Consider the following 22,082-nt stretch of genomic DNA (forward strand, 5'->3'; position numbering starts at 1 on the left):
AGGACAGACGGACGGACGGACAATTTGAAAAGGAAGCTCACTGAGAAGAATAACAGTGGCGGTGTTTCACTCTGCCAGCAGATGGCAGTGTGGTTATGCAGCACGTTCAGTTACCACTGGTAGAGAGGCTGCATGTCGAGCTGGAGCACACACACACACGCGCACACACACACACACGCACTCACACGCACTCCACCATGGATTCAGCACAGTGGAGCTGAAACCACACATGACAAGTGTGACGTTTCATTTCAAGGGCCATTGTCACGACTGGGTTTTACTAAAGGTATCAACTATGGCGTCCGTAGACGGACGGACGGACGGACAGACAGACAGACAGACAGACAGACAGACAGACAGACAGACAGACAGACAGACAGACAGACAGACAGACAGACAGACAGACAGACAGACAGACAGACAGACAGACAGACGGTTTGCTGACCTGCAGGTTGTCCGTCATCTCTTGGCTGTATGCGATGCGTTGTATCTCTGTAGGAGAGCTCAGGTACAGAGCCTGACCGCCGTTGGTGAAGACGAAGGTACGGGCGATACGCATGTCCGTCAGGGGAAAGTAGTTAGTATCCATCAGGAGTCTCAGACTGGGCAAACTGGGAGGAGAGGACAACAGAAACAACAACACTCTGAAAGGGGGGTACTTCAATGAGTTGTCATCAAGGGTACACAACCAAGACAGCTTCATAACAGAGACCAACAGACTGTAAACCTGAGGGTCATGACGTGTCCGTTGGCGCAGAAGCAGGCCAGGCAGACGCTGTTGCAGACGGAGACGACGTCGGCCCGCAGGAGGAAGGAAGGCTCTGTGACGTTGTGTGTGAACAGGACGGCCTGGGTAGGCATGAGGATGACCTTGGCCTGTTTCTCAGAACACACCACGGCCAGGTGACCGTCCCCACATGCCTCCTGGGAAGACAGCGGGGATAAGTTGACCAGCTTGCGCCTGCGGGGCTCGTCGGGGTCCTCGGGGACGTTGGGTTCCCGCCAAACCTCGTAGGGACTCTGGATAAGGGTGCCCCCACAGTCCAGGAAGGAAAAGCTTAGCACTGGGCCCTTCAGCATCAGGACGGTACCTAGCGGGGGGGTTGTTTTGGTAACAATTGACCTTCACTACATAAACCATAATGCATTCATTACACATCTTGGACCCTGAACAGGCACTGCCCCCACGCCATCAGACTTCTAAATAGTTAGTTCAATAGTTAACCAAATAGCTAACAGCAGACATCACATAGATCATGTAGTGTATAGGGCTTACAGCTGTAAATGATAGGTAAGCACCATCTATGTGACATTGGCCCAGGATACTTGCAGGCAGGTTAATGATTACTGAACAGCTTCTACCCCCAAGCCTTGAGACTGTTAAATAGTTAACCAAATAGCTACCCGGACAATCTGCATTGACCCTTTCTACACTAACTCATCACACACTGCTGCTACTGTTTATTATCTATCCTTTTGCCTCGTCACTTTCATCCTAGTTATATGTACATACCTACCTCAATTACCTCGGTATTGGTACCCAGTGTATAAAGCCAAGTTATTACCTGGTACCCTGTGTATATAGCCAAGTTAATACCTGGTACCCTGTGTATATAGCCACGTTATTACCTGGTACCCTGTGTATATAGCCATGTTATTACCTGGTACCCTGTGTGTATAGCCACGTTATTACCTGGTACCCAGTGTATAAAGCCAAGTTATTACCTGGTTGGTACCCAGTGTATAAAGCCAAGTTATTACCTCTTACCCTGTGTATATAACCAAGTTATTACCTGGTACCCCGTGTATATAACCAAGTTATTACCTGGTACCCAGTGTATGAAGCCAAGTTATTACCTGGTTGGTACCCAGTGTATAAAGCCAAGTTATTACCTGGTACCCAGTGTATATAGCCAAGTTAATACCTGGTACCCTGTGTATATAGCCAAGTTATTACCTGGTACCCTGTGTATATAGCCAAGTTATTACCTGGTACCCAGTGTATATAGCCATGTTATTACCTGGTACCCTGTGTATATAACCAAGTTATTACCTGGTACCCCGTGTATATAGCCACGTTATTACCTGGTACCCTGTGTATATAGCCAAGTTATTACCTGGTACCCTGTGTATATAGCCAAGTTATTACCTGGTACCCAGTGTATATAGCCATGTTATTACCTGGTACCCTGTGTATATAACCAAGTTATTACCTGGTACCCTGTGTATATAGCCAAGTTATTACCTGGTACCCTGTGTATATAGCCATGTTATTACCTGGTACCCAGTGTATAAAGCCAAGTTATTACCTGGTTGGTACCCAGTGTATAAGGCCAAGTTATTACCTGGTACCCCGTGTATATAACCAAGTTATTACCTGGTACCCCGTGTATATAGCCACGTTATTACCTGGTACCCTGTGTATATAGCCACGTTATTACCTGGTACCCTGTGTATATAGCCAAGTTATTACCTGGTACCCAGTGTATATAGCCAAGTTATTACCTGGTTGGTACCCAGTGTATAAAGCCAAGTTATTACCTGGTACCCTGTGTATATAACCAAGTTATTACCTGGTACCCCGTGTATATAACCAAGTTATTACCTGGTACCCTGTGTGTATAGCCAAGTTATTACCTGGTACCCAGTGTATAAAGCCAAGTTATTACCTGGTTGGTACCCAGTGTATAAAGCCAAGTTATTACCTGGTACCCTGTGTATATAACCAAGTTATTACCTGGTACCCCATGTATATAACCAAGTTATTACCTGGTACCCTGTGTGTATAGCCAAGTTATTACCTGGTACCCAGTGTATATAACCAAGTTATTACCTGGTACCCTGTGTGTATAGCCAAGTTATTACCTGGTACCCTGTGTATATAGCCATATTATTACCTGGTACCCAGTGTATAAAGCCAAGTTATTACCTGGTTGGTACCCAGTGTATAAAGCCAAGTTATTGCCTGGTACCCCATGTATATAACCAAGTTATTACCTGGTACCCTGTGTATAAAGCCAAGTTATTACCTGGTTGGTACCCAGTGTATAAAGCCAAGTTATTGCCTGGTACCCTGTGTATATAGCCAAGTTATTACCTGGTACCCAGTGTATAAAGCCAAGTTATTACCTGGTACCCTGTGTATATAGCCAAGTTATTACCTGGTACCCAGTGTATAAAGCCAAGTTATTACCTGGTTGGTACCCAGTGTATAAAGCCAAGTTATTACCTGGTACCCTGTGTATATAGCCAAGTTATTACCTGGTACCCTGTGTATATAGCCAAGTCATCGTTACTCATTGTGTATTTATTATAACTTTTCTATTGTTTCTCTATTTTCTGTCTGCTTGCTGTTTGGGGTTTTAGGCTGGGTTTCTGTACTGCACTTTGAGATATCAGCTGATGTACGAAGGGCTATATAAATACATTTGATTTGATTTGTCTCTCTGCATTGGGAAGGGAAGGGCCGGTAAGTAGCCATTTCACTGTTAGTTTACACCTGTTGTTTACCAAGCATGTCACAAATAACATTTGAATTTGATATCTATAATAATTTCACGAACGTGTTATAAGAGATCCAAACCATATTATTGAAGGTTAATTAAATAGATCTATAGCTGATAGACATACTTTATTATATATATATATATATAAATACAAAAGGTTAATTAAATAGATCTATAGCTGATAGACATACTTTATTATATATATATATATAAATACAAAAGGTTAATTAAATAGATCTATAGCTGATAGACATACTTTATTATATATATATATATAAATACAAAAGGTTAATTAAATAGATCTATAGCTGATAGACATACTTTATTATATATATATAAATACAAAAGGTTAATTAAATAGATCTATAGACATAAGATCACCATGCACAGTGACAAGCGTTGGCTGGAGGGGTGTAAAGCTCGCCGCCATTGGACACTGGAGCAGTGGAAACAACGTTCTCTGGAGTGATGAATCAAGCTTCACCATCTGGCAGGTCAGACGAATCTGGGTTTGGCGGATACCAAGGAGAACACTACCTGCACCATAGTGCCAACTGTAAAGTTTGGTGGAGGAGGAATAATGGTCTGGGGCTGTTTTTTATGTTTCGGGCTAGGCCCCTTAGTTCCAGTGAAGGGAAATCTTATCGCTATAGCATATAATGACATTCTAGAGAATTCTGTGCTTCCAACTTTAACGAAACAGTTTGGGGAAGGCCCTTTCCTGTTTCAGCATGACAGTTCCCCTGTGCACAAAGCGAGGTCCTTACAGAAATGGTTTTTCGAGATCGGTGTGGGAACACTTGACTGGCCTGACATCAACCCCTTCAAAAAAAAACCTGTGGAATGAATTTGAACGCCGACTGCAGGCCAGGTCTAATCACCCAACATCTGTGCCCGACCTCACTAATGCTCTAGTAGCTGAATGGAAGCAAGTCCCCGCAGCAATGTTCCAACATCTAGAGGAAAGCCTTCCCAGAAGAGTGGAGGTTGTTATAGCAGAAATGTTCCAACATCTAGAGGAAAGCCTTCCCAGAAGAGTGGAGGCTGTTATAGCAGAAATGTTCCAACATCTAGTGGAAAGCCTTCCCAGAAGAGTGGAGGCTGTTATAGCAGAAATGTTCCAAAATCTAGTGGAAAGCCTTCCCAGAAGAGTAGAGGCTGTTATAGCAGCAATGTTCCAACATCTAGTGGAAAGTCTTCCCAGAAAGGTGGAGGCTGTTATAGCAGCAAAGGGGGTGGGGGGGGGGGGGCAACTCCATATTAATGCCCACGATTTTGGAATGAGATGTTTGACGACCAGTTTTCCACATTCTGTTGGTCATGTAGTGGATCTATCACGCATTCATGTGATGTTATGCAAAAGCTCCTATTTTAGGTATCCTAATAGATGTACAGCAAACAAATACATTGTAGTGTCATCATTATGGCTGTTCTCAAATGTGTAATAGATGTCTATATACAACCGTGGCCAAAAATATTGGCCCCCTATTGGCACTTTCCTTAAAATGATTCCCTATTTGTTCCCAAATAAGTTTTTAAAAATGTTGTAAAACTTACCACTCGATTGTCAACATTGCAGGACCGACTTTATTTTCGTAAAATTCTGTTTTCAATTTTAATTTAGAAAATAAAGACAAAACGGCATGAACAAAATTATTGACACCCCCGGAGCTGCTTGGTTGCACAGCGTTAATTTGGATGTCGTTCTTCATTTAGTCGTCAGTGAACTGATCTGAGTTGCCAAAGAGCTTCAATTTTGTTTAATTGGTCCACAGAGGATTTTTACCCAGGACTTAGGTTTGTTTAGTTGGGTTTTTTGAGAAGTTTAAATCAGGCGTTTCTTGTGTCTCCTTCAGCAGTGGGGTCTTCCTATGTTTAAAAACCTCCAACACACATCAGCCAATATTCCAGATCTGAGTCACATCCGAAACCTCCAACACATATCAGCCAATAGTCCAGATCTGAGTCACATCCGAAACCTCCAACACATATCAGCCAATAGTCCAGATCTGAGTCACATCCGAAACCTCCAACACACATCAGCCAATAGTCCAGATCTGAGTCACATCCGAAACCTCCAGCGAGATCTGAAAACAGTGGAGTGCACCCCTCAAACAAAGTATTTGAGCAGTTTCCTGGCACCCCTCAAACAAAGTATTTGAGCAGTTTCCTGGCACCCCTCAAACAAAGTATTTGAGCAGTTTCCTGGCACCCCTCAAACAAAGTATTTGAGCAGTTTCCTGGCACCCCTCAAACAAAGTATTTGAGCAGTTTCCTGGCAACCCTCAAACAAAGTATTTGAGCAGATTCCTGGCACCCCTCAAACAAAGTATTTGAGCAGTTTCCTGGCACCCCTCAAACAAAGTATTTGAGCAGTTTCCTGGCACCCCTCAAACAAAGTATTTGAGCAGTTTCCTGGCACCCCTCAAACAAAGTATTTGAGCAGTTTCCTGGCCGTAAAAGTGGTCCAATTTGCTAGCAGAAAGGTGCAGCAGGCTCAGTCGGCTACAACAAGTGTTTGTCGGCAGTTATCTTGGCCAAAGTCTGTGCAATCAAGTACTAGCACCGGGGTGCCAATCATTTGGTCCATGCTATTCGTCTTTGTTTACAAAATAAAAACATTAAATTGTCTCCCCGAATTTCTTAAAATCCAGTAACAATGTGTAGAGAACCAAAGTATTTTTTTTAATCCAATTTCAATTTATTTTACAATAAAATATTTAAGGAATGATTCAAGAAAAGTGCAAGCGTGCCAATATATTTGGACACAACTATATGTCTTCTGGATCTACAACTATATGTCTTCTGGATCTACAACTATACGTCTTCTGGATCTACAACTATGTGTCTTCTGGATCTACAACTAAATGTATTCTGGATCTACAACTATATGTCTTCTGGATCTACAACTATATGTCTTCTGGATCTACAACTATATGTCTTCTGGATCTACAACTATATGTCTTCTGGATCTACAACTATATGTCTTCTGGATCTACAACTACATGTCTTATGGATCTACAACTATATGTCTTCTGGATCTACAACTATATGTCTTCTGGATCTACAACTATATGTCTTCTGGATCTACAACTACATGTCTTATGGATCTACAACTATATGTCTTCTGGATCTACAACTATATGTCTTCTGGATCTACAACTATATGTCTTCTGGATCTACAACTATATGTCTTCTGGATCTACAACTACATGTCTTATGGATCTACAACTATATGTCTTCTGGATCTACAACTATATGTCTTCTGGATCTACAACTATATGTCTTCTGGATCTACAACTACATGTCTTATGGATCTACAACTACATGTCTTATGGATCTACAACTATATGTCTTCTGGATCTACAACTATATGTCTTCTGGATCTACAACTATATGTCTTCTGGATCTACAACTATATGTCTTCTGGATCTACAACTATGTGTCTTCTGGATCTACAACTATATGTCTTCTGGATCTACAACTAAATGTCTTCTGGATCTACAACTATATGTCTTCTGGATCTACAACTATATGTCTTCTGGATCTACAACTATACGTCTTCTGGATCTACAACTATGTCTTCTGTTGTTTCTGATCTTTCTAATGTCAGTTGTTGAACTTGAATGAGACAGTAGGAGGACAGAAAAGAATGAGACAGTAGGAGGACAGAGAGGAATGAGACAGTAGGAGGACAGAAAAGAATGAGACAGTAGGAGGACAGAGAAGAATGAGACAGTAGGAGGACAGAGAAGAATGAGACAGTAGGAGGACAGAGAATAACGAGACAGTAGGAGGACAGAGAGGAATGAGACAGTAGGAGGACAGAGAAGAATGAGACAGTAGGAGGACAGAGAGGAATGAGACAGTATGAGGACAGAAAAGAATGAGACAGTAGGAGGACAGAGAAGAATGAGACAGTAGGAGGACAGAGAAGAATGAGACCGTATGAGGACAGAAAAGAATGAGACAGTAGGAGGACAGAGAAGCATGAGACAGTAGGAGGACAGAGAAGAATGAAAGAGGAGGACAGAGAGGAATGAGACAGTAGGAGCACAGAGAAGAATGAGACAGTAGGAGGACAGAAAAGAATGAGACAGTAGGAGGACAGAGAAGAATGAGACAGTAGGAGGACAGAGAAGAATGAGAGAGGAGGACAGAGAAGAATGAGACAGTAGGAGGACAGAGAAGAATGAGAGAGGAGGACAGAGAAGAATGAGACAGTAGGAGGACAAAGAAGAATGAGACAGTAGGAGGACAGAGAAGAATGAGACAGTAGGAGGACAGAGAGGAATGAGACAGTAGGAGGACAGAGAAGAATGAGACAGTAGGAGGACAGAGAAGAATGAGACAGTAGGAGGACAGAGAGGAATGAGACAGTAGAAGGACAGAGAGGAATGAGACAGTAGTAGGACAGAGAAGAATGAGACAGTAGGAGGACAGAGAGGAATGAGACAGTAGGAGGACAGAAAACAATACGCGCTGGCAAATTCCATTATCACACCTCCATTAGCATATGAATAACCTCAGCACCCCACCCTGTCAGTCATTTCTCCATTACTATCATGTCTAATATCATTGCTCAGACATCAAAATAAAGTAGGCTAAGGCAGGCCACATCAAGGCCGTTCACCCCCCAGAGCAGGCTCACCGCTGGGCCCCATGGTGACAGGCTCCTCCAGCCTCTCCTTCTCTGTGGGGATGGATATGGGCAGTAGGAGGACCACGCCCAGGCTGGTGCCCACCCACAGGCAGGCGGTGGGCAGGGAGTCACCTTTACGACCGTAGGACTCTCCGAACTGCAGCGTGGTCACCGCTTCCTTGGTGTCGCGGCCGATACTGGACACACTGGAGCTCCGCGAGAAGCTGAACGAATTCTCTCTGCTTTCTGCTTTACAGGAGACACACAGACACAATGAGACAGAGAGACAGAGTGAGGAATAGGGGGAGGGCGAGAGAACGCGAGATAGAGAGCATAGACAGTAGAGAGACAGAGAGAGAGCGACAACAACAACGACCAGTCAAGTGATCTTGACAGTGTGAGCTAGAATGGAATCAAAACAAATATTCACACACACACACACTCAGACACACACACACACACACTCTCTCTCTCGCAAAAATGATGTCATAGCTGTAGTGCTTAGTTACAGTTGAATCCATGGAGACAGAAGACAAGTCATGTGATCAAGTGATTATGGCCCAATGAGAGCAAACACACAGAACCAAACCATGATTTAGTCCCATGTTATGTTCCCTCACACACACACAGGTTCAAGAAAAACCTTCATGTGCATACACACACACACACACACATCACATCAAACACACACACACACACACACACACAAAACATGAGCACTCACATACACACACACACACACACACATCACATCACATCACACACACACACACAAACACACACACACACACACACACACACACAAAACATGTGCACACACACACACACACACACACAAACACAAAACATGAGCACTCACATACACACATCACATCACACACACACACACACACACACACACACACACACACACACACACACACACACACACACACACACACACACACACACACAGACACATCACATCAAACACACACATTGTGTTGTCCCGTTACCTTGCTTCAGATTGTCCATTACATATTTATAGCTCCAGCCTCCCCCAGTAAAGTATTTATGTATTGCTCAACAATGACTCCTGTAATTCTCAATGACCTGACTATGTGATGTTCCTGTACTTCTCAATGACCTGACTATGTGATGTTCCTGTACTTCTCAATGACCTGACTATGTGATGTTCCTGTACTTCTCAATGACCTGACTAGGTGATGTTCCTGTACTTCTCAATGACCTGACTATGTGATGTTCCTGTACTTCTCAATGACTTGACTATGTGATGTTCCTGTACTTCTCAATGACTTGACTAGGTGATGTTCCTGTACTTCTCAATGACCTGACTAGGTGATGTTCCTGTACTTCTCAATGACCTGACTATGTGATGTTCCTGTACTTCTCAATGACTTGACTATGTGATGTTCCTGTACTTCTCAATGACTTGACTAGGTGATGTTCCTGTACTTCTCAATGACTTGACTAGGTGATGTCTGCTGCCTGAGCTTTGTGATCCAGACGCTGCAGACTTCACAACGTAACAACAGCGAGCGACGTCCGCGTCGCCCAAACGGTTCATTGTAAATATTTTCATTCAAACAAGTTTGGAAACGTCTCTAAGCTGTCTTCACAAACACTAGAAATAAAGAAGAAAAAAAACAGAAAAATTCAAATATCAGCCAAAATATAATCTTTATACCAGTCTTGTGATATTTCACGTCTTGGATTATCAGGTAAACAACAACCAGCCAGCCAGACAACCAGCCACCAGACAGACCAGACACCCAGCAATATCAGAGAAAACCAGAAAGGAAGAGAAAATATAACTCAACAAGGAGAGCAGTGGTAGAATAAACCCAAAGCCAGGAACAGATGCTGTAACTGGTCTTGCAGTGGTAGAATAAACCCAAAGTCAGGAACAGATGCTGTAACTGGTCTTGCAGTGGTAGAATAAACCCAAAGTCAGGAACAGATGCTGTAACTGGTCTTGCAGTGGTAGAATAAACCCAAAGTCAGGAACAGATGCTGTAACTGGTCTTGCAGTGGTAGAATAAACCCAAAGTCAGGAACAGATGCTGTAACTGGTCTTGCAGTGGTAGAATAAACCCAAAGTCAGGAACAGATGCTGTAACTGGTTCTCTCACAGGAAAACAACACGGTTGTCTAACCCACATTCTAGAAGAATATTATCTGTTGTTGTTGCCATTTTAAATGTTGCGTATCCCCTGAGAAAGATAGACACACCCCCCCGAGATAGACACACCCCCGAGATAGACACACCCCCGAGATAGACACACCCCCGATATAGACACACCCCCGAGATAGACACCCCCCCCGAGATAGACACACCCCCGCCCGAGATAGACACACCCCCGAGATAGACACCCCACCTGAGATAGACACACCCCACATTTACATTTACATTTAAGTCATTTAGCAGACGCTCTTATCCAGAGCGACTTACAAATTGGTGCTTTCACCTTATGACATCCAGTGGAACAGCCACTTTACAATAGTGCATCTAAATCTTTTAAGGGGGGTGAGAAGGATTACTTTATCCTATCCTAGGTATTCCTTAAAGAGGTGGGGTTTCAGGTCTCTCCCGGAAGGTGGTGATTGACTCTGCTGTCCTGGCGTCGTGAGGGAGTTTGTTCCACCATTGGGGGCCAGAGCAGCGAACAGTTTTGACTGGGCTGAGCGGGAACTGTACTTCCTCAGTGGTAGGGAGGCGAGCAGGCCAGAGGTGGATGAACGCAGTGCCCTTGTTTGGGTGTAGGGCCTGATCAGAGCCTGGAGGTACTGAGGTGCCGTTCCCCTCACAGCTCCGTAGGCAAGCACCATGGTCTTGTAGCGGATGCGAGCTTCAACTGGAAGCCAGTGGAGAGAGCGGAGGAGCGGGGTGACGTGAGAGAACTTGGGAAGGTTGAACACCAGACGGGCTGCGGCGTTCTGGATGAGTTGTAGGGGTTTAATGGCACAGGCAGGGAGCCCAGCCAACAGCGAGTTGCAGTAATCCAGACGGGAGATGACAAGTGCCTGGATTAGGACCTGCGCCGCTTCCTGTGTGAGGCAGGGTCGTACTCTGCGGATGTTGTAGAGCATGAACCTACAGGAACGGGCCACCGCCTTGATGTTAGTTGAGAACGACAGGGTGTTGTCCAGGATCACGCCAAGGTTCTTAGCGCTCTGGGAGGAGGACACAGTGGAGTTATCAACCGTGATGTCGAGATCATGGAACGGGCAGTCCTTCCCCGGGAGGAAGAGCAGCTCCGTCTTGCCGAGGTTCAGCTTGAGGTGGTGATCCGTCATCCACACTGATATGTCTGCCAGACATGCAGAGATGCGATTCGCCACCTGGTCACCCCCCCTAAGATATACACCCCCCCCCTGAGATAGACCCCCCTGAGATAGACACACTCACCCCTGAGATAGACCACCCCCCTGAGATAGACCACCCCCCTGAGATAGACCATCCCCCTGAGATAGACACACCCACCCAGAGATAAACAGACAAAGCCACTTTGTTAAAGGATATTCCTACATCCACAGAACACACAAGACAAGTGGAACATGTTTCTGCGACGAATGAATGTGTCGGTGAACTGTAATACAGCTGTTGCATGTTCAGGGCGATGCTACGCTGCCTGCTAGCATTGACACTGGGATCACAATGGCTTTTGTTGTCTGGGCTGTGGCCAGAGCAGCATCTAATTTCTGCTGTGTGTGTCTGGGATGTGGCCAGAGAGGCATCTCATTTCTGCTGTGTGTGTCTGGGCTGTGGCCAGAGAGGCATCTCATTTCTGCTGTGTGTGTCTGGGCTGTGGCCAGAGAGGCATCTCATTTCTGCTGTGTGTGTCTGGGATGTGGCCAGAGAGGCATCTCATTTCTGCTGTGTGTGTCTGGGCTGTGGCCAGAGAGGCATCTCATTTCTGCTCTGTGTTACCGGGTTGAGTTTGTGCATCACAGAGCCTGTGGGGTGTTAGCTAATGAAAGTCACTCACAGTGGCACTCTGACAGGACACTGGTACCCCCAAGGAGTCCAAGCAGGGATTTATTAGGAAGAAGGAGGGGATGAGGAGAGAGGAAGAGAAAGAGGGAGGGAGGGGAGGAGGAGAGAGGAAGAGATGAAGGGAGGGAGGGCAATGCTTCAGCGATTCAGACATATACAGACATTATAGCAAAGAGACGAGTAGTTTCATAGAATAACTAGGCTAAGCACTAGGAAGTAGTTTCATAGAATAACTAGGCTAAGCACTAGTAAGTAGTTTCATATAATAACTAGGCTAAGCACTAGGAAGTAGTTTCATAGAATAACTAGGCTAAGCACTAGGAAGTAGATTCATATAATAACTAGGCTAAGCACTAGGAAGTAGTTTCATATAATAACTAGGCTAAGCACTAGGAAGTAGTTTCATAGAATAACTAGACTAAGCACTAGGAAGTAGTTTCATAGAATAACTAGACTAAGCACCAGCTAGAATAACTAAGCACTAGGAAGTAGTTTCATAGAATAACTAGACTAAGCACTAACTAGACTAAGCACCAGGAAGTAGTTTCATAGAATAACTAGACTAAGCACCAGGAAGTAGTTTCATATAATAACTAGGCTAAGCACTAGGAAGTAGTTTCATAGAATAACCGCAGGGTTGAACACAGCAGAACAGCAGGGCGATACACAGCAGGGCAGTACACAGCAGAACCGCAGGGCAGAACACAGCAGAACCGCAGGGCGGAACACAGAAGAACCGCAGGGCGGTACACAGCAGAACCGCAGGGCGGTACACAGCAGAACCGCAGGGCGGTATACAGCAGAACCGCAGGGCAGAACACAGAAGAACCACAGGGCGGTACACAGCAGAACCGCAGGGCGGAACACAGCAGAACCGCAGGGCGGTACACAGCAGAACCGCAGGGCAGAACACAGCAGAACCGCAGGGCGGTACACAGCAGAACCGCAGGGCGGTACACAGCAGAACCGCAGGGCAGAACACAGCAGAACCGCAGGGCGGAACACAGCAGAACCGCAGGGCGGAACACAGCAGAACCGCAGGGCGGTACACAGCAGAACCGCAGGGCAGAACACAGCAGAACCGCAGGGCGGTACACAGCAGGGCGGTACACAGCAGAACCGCAGGGCAGAACACAGCAGAACCGCAGGGCAGGACACAGCAGAACCGCAGGGCGGTACACAGCAGAACCGCAGGGCGGTACACTGTACTGCATGATTGTAGTGGGTTTACTAACGTGTTAGTTCTTGTAGCTGTGTTGACTATGACGTGACAACTATGTAGGCTGCGTGTAGCGGTTAGCGGTCATGATATGAAGGTTTGGCTTGGTAAGGTTTTTTTCATCTGGTGATATATAGCTAATCTAACACACTGAAGTCCACAAGCAAAGGGAAATGGTGAGAGGAGGAGAGCGCGTAGATAGTTGTGATAAGGAATTCTATACACAACGAGCAAAGTAATCATGCTGTTTTTATGTGGCTGCTATGAAAGTGAGCTGTGTTTGATCGGAGGTGGATTCATTTTTTTAAATGTATTGATTTATTTACTTTATTTAACTAGGCAAGTCAGTTAAGAACACATTCTTTTTTACAATGACGGCCTACCATTCTGCCAATTCTGTTGAAAAACGTTTCTTAAAAGGAACCAAATGGAACGAAACAGGGATGAACATACCTGAATTTGTCCAATAGAAACTCTCGTTTGCAACTGTTGGACTAATGATTACACCCTAGATCAGCTAGATGCAGTCAAGAGTGTGCAAGATGGTATTGAATGTGTCGGTGTCTGTCACCTTGATTACTAAAAATTCTCTCAACTTTTGCACCTGCGTTGTAAACTTTCATTCATAGGCTAGGTTGTAGTATGATGAGTATGATCTACTAGCCTAAACCTATTGATGTTACATTGTGCTGGGTGAATGGAATATGAATGACAGTCATCCAATATGCTGTAAATAGAAGAAATAAGGCCATGCTCCTAAAAAAAAGTATGCCTCCCTCATCTTAAACGGCACCAACCGCCACGGCCGTGTGTGTAAACCCTTAGTGTTCCGTCCTTAGTGTTCCGTCCTTAGTGTTCCGTCCTTAGTGATCCGTCCTTAGTGATCCGTCCTTAGTGTTCCGTCCTTAGTGTTCCGTCCTTAGTGTTCCGTCCTTAGTGATCAGTCCTTAGTGATCCGTCCTTAGTGATCCGTCCTTAGTGTTCCGTCCTTAGTGATCAGTCCTTAGTGATCCGTCCTTAGTGTTCCGTCCTTAGTGTTCAGTCCTTAGTGATCAGTCCTTAGTGTTCCGTCCTTAGTGTTCCGTCCTTAGTGTTCCGTCCTTAGTGTTCCGTCCTTAGTGATCCGTCCTTAGTGTTCCGTCCGTAGTGTTCCGTCCTTAGTGTTCCGTCCTTAGTGGTCAGTCCTTAGTGGTCAGTCCTTAGTGTTCCGTCCTTAGTGTTCCGTCTTTAGTGATCCGTCCTTAGTGTTCCGTCCTTAGTGATCCGTCCTTAGTGTTCCGTCCTTAGTGTTCCGTCCGTAGTGTTCCGTCCTTAGTGTTCCGTTCTTAGTGGTCAGTCCTTAGTGGTCAGTCCTTAGTGTTCCGTCCTTAGTGATCCGTCCTTAGTGTTCCGTCCTTAGTGATCCGTCCTTAGTGTTCCGTCCGTAGTGTTCCGTCTCTCTCATTCCATTTCTATCCAAAATAAACTAATCTGGTCTTGGAGAATTTTGTATTATTCTGTACATAAATCCGAGACACTCAATTTAGTATGATATGTTATGTTTGGTATGGTTAAATAAGACAGATGGTTACTGAAATGGTTTGTCAGGGTGGATGGGTAGTGGTATAACGTGTATGTCTAGCAACACGACATTTGTTTGAATCTCATTATGGACAACTTAAGCATTTTAGCCACTTGTCAACTACTTACTGCTTTTTAGCTACGTTGCACCACCTTAGCATGTTAGCTAACCTTTTCTCTAACCCTATACCTAACCTTAACCCATAACCCTAACCTCTAGCCTAGCTAAATTTAGCGAGCTAGCTAGCTAACGTCAGCCACCTAGCCACCTCACCTCCTATCAAGAATAACCATTTCACTGTAAGTTCTACACCTGTTATATTCGGTGCATGTGACAAATACAATTTGATTTGAATTCCTAACATATTGTATGTTTGGCAAATTCCTAACATATAATGCAAATTGTAACTCGTAATATATCATACGAAATGAGTGATGGACATCAACAAATGATTAACACATACCATACGAAACGTAACATATCATACTAAATGGAGTGTCTCGGATTACCATGCAGAATAATGCATGACTGCTCTGAGAAGAGGTTGAATAAAACACCCACTGTCTCTCCATGGGAGCAGGTGCTACTTTTGACAAGTTACCATTTTTGGCTCTCCGGGTCAGCCATTGGCTAATCAAAGACATCTCAGCGTGAGCAACTGAACACCCTGCCTGCAGCGGTCTGTGGCTGGTCCATGGTCACAGTGCTTCTTGGGTCACAACTACCTCTGCCTGCCTTCCAACCCTCCATCCCTGCCACCTGCCTGATCGTCTGTGTGATCTGACACTCGAGCCGGTTGATAGAGCCCTCTGACTCTGACGCGCAGGTGGATAACTGTGATATGTCCTCTTCCTCTCTGTCCTGTGGAGAGATTAGCTCGTCTCTGCCGACTGGACGGACTGCTAGTTACTGTCAGTCTGCTAATCAGACAGGGGGGGGGGACCAGAGCAGAGGACGGGCCAGGCAATGGAAGTGTTAGTGTGACTTGGATAAGAGGAGCTTTGGCCAGGTCTCTCTCTCTGTTTCACTGACAGGATCAGATCAACACAGTGTGAACGATGGAGATGGTTGAACCTCTTACTCCCAACCCAACTTTGCTGTTTTGTTTTTGTGTTCTTTGCATACTTTACTTTTTTTGTACAGAAAGCTCACAGCATTATCACCCATGACTACCAAGTACCTTCGAACTACGAATCGACAGATGCTAACCTCGACTTCGACCTCGACAATGGCTCCTACTTAATCTCAGACTCAGTTGTGCCCTTGTTTACATTGGCCTCTACTCCATTTATTCGAGCTAACCCAAGTGGTGCAAGGGAAGACGAGGGAGGAAGGGCTGTGGAGACCTTGTTACACTGGCCTCTACTCCATTTATTCAAGCTAACCCAAGTGGTGCAAGGGAAGACGAGGGAGGAAGGGCTGTGGAGACCTTGTTACACTGGCCTCTACTCCATTTATTCAAGCTAACCCAAGTGGTGCAAGGGAAGACGAGGGAGGAAGGGCTGTGGAGACCTTGTTACATGCTGACCAGACCGGAAGGAGGAGCGGTGGCTAGAAAGGAATTCAGCTAATCGTTTTATCTGTAGATGAATCGTCGGAGTAGAGGAGTAAAAGTATCCACTTCACATCACATACATAGTTAAAGGCTTTAAAAATAAATTAAAAACTCCTCTACCATGTCAGATATAGAGTTGAAATGTATTCCATTTTTTAGTTTGCTTCCTAATAATACACTTTTGTATACATCACAGAAGAATAAGGGATTTTGGTGGGTTTTTGAAATAATGTTACTTAGTTATTAAATTATGACAAATATGAATAACATTCCACCCATGATGCCGCTAGGTCATTTGACTTCACTATGGAGATGCTAACACTCTTGACCATTTTTACTCTGCCCACAGAAATGCAGACAAGGACCTCCGTCGTCCTCCCTTTGGCAAATCAGACCATGATTCCATTTTCCATACTTTAGAAATCAAATCAAATCAAATGGTATTGGTCACATTACACATGGTTAGCAGATGTTAATGCGAGTGTAGTGAAATGCTTGTGCTTCTAGATCCGACAGTGTAGTAATATCTAACAAGTAAATCTAACAATTTCACAACTACCCTATACACATAAGTGTAAAGGAATGAATAAGAATATGTACATAAATATATGGATGAGTGATGACCGAACGGCATAGACAAGATGCAGTAGATGGTATAGAGTACAGTATATACATATGAGATGAGTAGTGTAAGGTATATAAACACTATATAATGTGGCATTGTTTAAAGTGGCTAGTGATACATTTATTACATCTTATTTTTCATTATTAAAGTGGCTAGAGTTGAGTCAGTGTGTTGGCAGCAGCCACTCAATGTTAGTGATGGCTGTTTAACAGTCTGATGGCCTTGAGATAGAAGCTGTTTTTCAGTCTCTCGGTCCCAGCTTTGATGCACCTGTACTGACCTCGCCTTCTGGATGATAGCTGATGAACAGGCAGTGGTTCGGGTGGTTGATGTCCTTGATGATATTTTTGGCCTTCCTGTGACATCGGGTGGTGTAGGTGTCCTGGAGGGCAGGTAGTTTACCCCCGGTGATGCGTTGTGCAGACCTCTACCCTCTGGCGAGCCTTACGGTTGTGGGCTCGATTGTACATCTGTAAAAGTTTGTGTTTTTGGTGACAAGCCAAATTTCTTCAGCCTCCTGAGGTTGAAGAGGCGCTGTTGTGCCTTCTTCACCATGCTGTCTGTGTGGGTGGACCATTTCAGCTTGTCTGTGAAATGTACACCAAGGAACTTAAAACTTTGACGTGCTCAGTACGGTGAAGAGGACGCTAAGCTACAGGACCGCTTTGCTAGCGCAGATTGGAATACGTTCTGAGATTCATCCAATAACAGTGATGGTGTTTACCACATCAGTCACAGGCTTCATCAATAAGTGCATCGATGACGTCAGTGACCCAAACCTCCCAGATGAGCTGAATGCCTTCTATTCTTGCTTCGAGGGAAAACAACACTGATACAGGCCCCCCGCTGTCCTGGATGACCGTGTGATCTCGCTCTCCGTGGTCAATGTGAGAAAACTGCTGAGACACACGTTGAATCTATGCACACGCTGAATCTACGCACACGCTGAATCTATGCACACACTGACTTCTACGCACATGTTGACTCTATGCACACGCTGAATCTATGCACACGTTGACTCTATGCACACGTTGACTCTATGCACACGCTGAATCTATGCACACGCTGACTTTATGCACATGCTGACTCTATGCACACGCTGAATCTATGCACACGTTGACTCTATGCACACGTTGACTCTATGCACAACGCGTTGACTCTATGCACACGTTGACTCTATGCACACGCTGAATCTATGCACGCGCTGACTTCTAGTCAAACACATACCCACGCACACTTCAATTATCTGACTGCAACTACCTTGTACCCCTGCACACGGACTCAGTACTGGTACCTGGTGTATATAACCAGGTTATAGTTAATCACTGTGTTATCCTCTTTCTATTTATCTCCGAATTGTTGGGAAGGGCCCCTAACTAAACATTTCACTGCTAGTCTACACCTGTTGTTTACCAAGCATGTGAAAAATACAATGTTAAAACACACACACACACACACACAGTCAAACACACACAAACATGCAAATTGACGCAACACACACACATACACATTCACACTCTCCACGTACGATGCTGCTATTCTGTTTATTATCTATCCTGATTGCCAAGTCACTTTTACCCCTACCGCCATGTATATATTACCTCAACCACCTCGTACCTCTGCACATTGCCTGGGTACCAGTACTCGTTGAATAAAGCCTCATTATTGTTATTCCTCATTTACAGTTTTCTATTTTTATTTCCACATGTTCTTACTTTTTACCTCTGCATTATTGGGCTCGTCAGTAAGCATTTCACGATAAGGTCAACACCCCTATTCTGTCTGATATTCTGTCTGATATTCTGTCTGATAGTCTGTCTGATAGTCTGTCTGATAGTCTGTCTGATACTCTGTCTGATACTCTGTCTGATAGTCTGTCTGATATTCTGTCTGATATTCTTTCTGATAGTCTGTCTGATATTCTGTCTGATATTCTGTCTGATATTCTGTCTGATATTAGGGTACAAGGATTTTGTAAGTCATGTTTGCCATTCTTAACACTACATAAAACAATTCATTTGTCACAGTTTACTTCCACTAACCTTTAACTGCTGACATAACCACTCATAACAATGTATGTTTGGTGTTTTGTTGTGATTTGTGCAGCTCTTAAATATAGGTTATTGTAGTACAGAGGTTATCTGGATAGTCAGATCCATAGAGGATACAGTTGAAGTCGGAAGTTTACATACACTTGGGTTGCAGTCATTAAAACTCGTTTTTCAACCACTCCACAAATTTCTGGTTAAACAAATTAAATGCAATGCTTCCAAATACTAATTTAGTGTATGTAAACTTCTGACCCACTGGAAATGTGATGAAAGAAATAAAAGCTGAAATACATCACCCTCTCTACTATTATTCTGACGTTTCACACTCTTACAATAAAGTGGTGATCCTAACTGACCTAAGACAGGGACATTTTTACTCTGATTAAATGTCGGGAATTGTGAAAACCTGAGTTTAAATGTATTTGGCTAAGGTGTATGTAAACATCTGACTTCAACTGTATGTATTGCCTTGTATCTGCACAACAAGCTTAACAACTACTTGAGCTGTGACTGAGCTGAGCGGTGAGCTGTACCCCTGTGACTGAGCTGAGCGGTGAGCTGTACCCCTGTGACTGAGCTGAGCGGTGAGCTGTACCCCTATGACTGAGCTGAGCTGTACCACTGTGACTGGGCTGAGATGTACCACTGCGACTGAACTGAGCTGTACCACTATGACTGGACTGAGCTGTACCCCTGTGACTGGGCTGAGATGTGAGCTGTACCACTGTGACTGGGCTGAGATGTACCACTGTGACTGGGCTGAGATGTACCACTGTGACTGAGCTGAGCTGTACCACTTCGACTGAGCTGAGCTGTACCACTGTGACTAAGCTGAGCTGAACCACTGTGACTGGGCTGAGCTGTATCACTGTGACTGGGCTGAGATGTGAGCTGTACCACTGTGACTGAGCTTAGATGTGAGCTGTACCACTGTGACTGGGCTGAGCTGTACCACTGTGACTGAGCTGAGCTGTACCACTGTGACTGAGCTGAGCTGTACCACTTCGACTGAGCTGAGCTGTACCACTGTGACTAAGCTGAGCTGAACCACTGTGACTGGGCTGAGCTGTATCACTGTGACTGAGCTGAGATGTGAGCTGTGCCACTGTGACTGGGCTGAGCTGTACCACTGTGACTGAGTTGAGCTGCACCACTGTGACTGAGCTGAGATATGAGCTGTACCACTGTGACTGGGCTGAGCTGTACCAGTGTGACTGAGCTGAGCTGTACCACTTCGACTGAGCTGAGCTGTATGACTTGACTGAGCTGAGGTGTACCACTGTGACTATTAAGTACAGGCAAGGTACATGCCCCTCTAATGCTTAGTGGAGGGCAGAGTTCAATGAAACCATGCAACATTATGTTACACGGCTTGTCGCTGTCTTAATGGTCTATTATTGCCTCTGTGAGTGCATATTGGACATCCATTTAGTTAAGCTGCACAGAGTCTCACCTCGCCTCGGCAGCAGACAGGCCAACCTGAATCAACCGGGCAGAAAACGACCTTTGTGGAACTCATATCCCGTTCAGGATTAACAAACCGGACAGAGTTGTTCGTTCCGCTTGATACTCTGGAAACGCGTGTTACGTCATTTTGTCCATTTAGAGAAAATTACTCCTGACTGAGAGGGGTTCTTATCACAGGGCCAGGAGCTGAATGGCAAATATGTTTCTATTAGGCAAGATACTGTAAGTTGTGCATCCCAAATGGCACCCTATTCCCTACATAGTGCACTACTTTAGACCAGGATCCAAATGGCAGGCTATTCCCTACATAGTGCACTACTTTAGACCAGGATCCAAAGGGCACCCTATTCCCTACATAGTGCACTCTCTTTGACCAGAGTTCTATAATCCCTGATCAAAAGTTGTGCACTAAATCAAATAAAAAACATTTGGGGGAGGCACATACACATGGTTAGCAGATGTTAATGAGAGTGTAGTGAAATGCTTGTGCTTCTAGTTACGCACGTATCTGAAATATCTAACAAGAAATCTAATAATTTCACTACAACGACCTTATACACACACAAGTGTAAAGGAACGAATAAGAATATGTACATAAAAATACATGAATGAGTGATGGCCGAACGGCATAGGCAAGATGCAGTAGATGGTATAGAGTACAGTATATACATATGAGATGAATAATGTAGGGTATGTAAACACTATATAAAGGGGCATTGCTTAAAGTGACAAGTGATACATTTATTACATCCGATTTTTAATTATTAAAGTGACTAGAGATTTGAGTCAGTATGTTGGCAGCAGCCACTCAATGTTAGTGGTGGCTGCTTAACAGTCTCATGGCCTTGAGATAGAAGCTGTTTTTCAGTCTCTCGGTCCCAGCTTTGATGCACCTGTACTGACCTCGCCTTCTGCATGATAGCGGGGTGAACAGGCAGTGGTTCGGGTGGTTGATGTCCTTGATGATCTTTTTGGCCTTCCTGGGACATCGGGTGGTATAGGTGTCTTGGAGGGCAGGTAGTTTGCCCCCGGTGATGCGTTGTGCAGACCTCACCACCCTCTGGAGAGCCTTACGGTTGTGGGCGGAGCAGTTGTCATACCAGGCTGTGATACACCCCAACAGGATGCTCTCGATTGTGCATCTGTAGAAGTTTGTGAGTGCTTTGGGTGACAAGCCAAATTTCTTCAGCCTCCTGAGGTTGAAGAGATGCTGTTGTGCCTTCTTCACCACGCTGTCTGTATGGGTGGACCATAATCTGTCTGTGATGCGTATGCCGAGGAACTTAAAACTTTCCACCTTCTCCAATACTGTCCCGTCGATGTGGATAGGGGAGTGCTCCCTCTGCTGTTTCCTGAAGTCCACGATCATCTCCTTTGTTTTGTTGACATTGAGTGTGAGGTTATTTTCCTGAAACCACACTCCGAGGGCCCTCACCTCCTCCCTGTAGGCCGTCTTTTC

At 44.7% G+C, this 22,082-nt stretch overlaps 1 protein-coding gene across 1 annotated transcript in view; it reads right to left on the reverse strand.

The window, feature by feature from the left end:
- Positions 1-22,082, reverse strand: part of LOC115122054 (syntaxin-binding protein 5-like) — an 88,266-nt gene that overhangs the window by 3,684 nt on the left and 62,500 nt on the right. The window contains exons 7-9 of the mRNA XM_065016084.1: positions 8,158-8,385; positions 728-1,091; positions 446-611 (exon numbers count right to left, since the gene is read on the reverse strand). Coding sequence (XP_064872156.1) covers positions 446-611; positions 728-1,091; positions 8,158-8,385 — 758 coding nt within the window. The remainder of the gene's footprint in view (positions 1-445; positions 612-727; positions 1,092-8,157; positions 8,386-22,082) is intronic.

Source organism: Oncorhynchus nerka, linkage group LG3, assembly GCF_034236695.1.
Source record: "Oncorhynchus nerka isolate Pitt River linkage group LG3, Oner_Uvic_2.0, whole genome shotgun sequence".
Lineage (NCBI taxonomy): Eukaryota > Metazoa > Chordata > Actinopteri > Salmoniformes > Salmonidae > Oncorhynchus > Oncorhynchus nerka.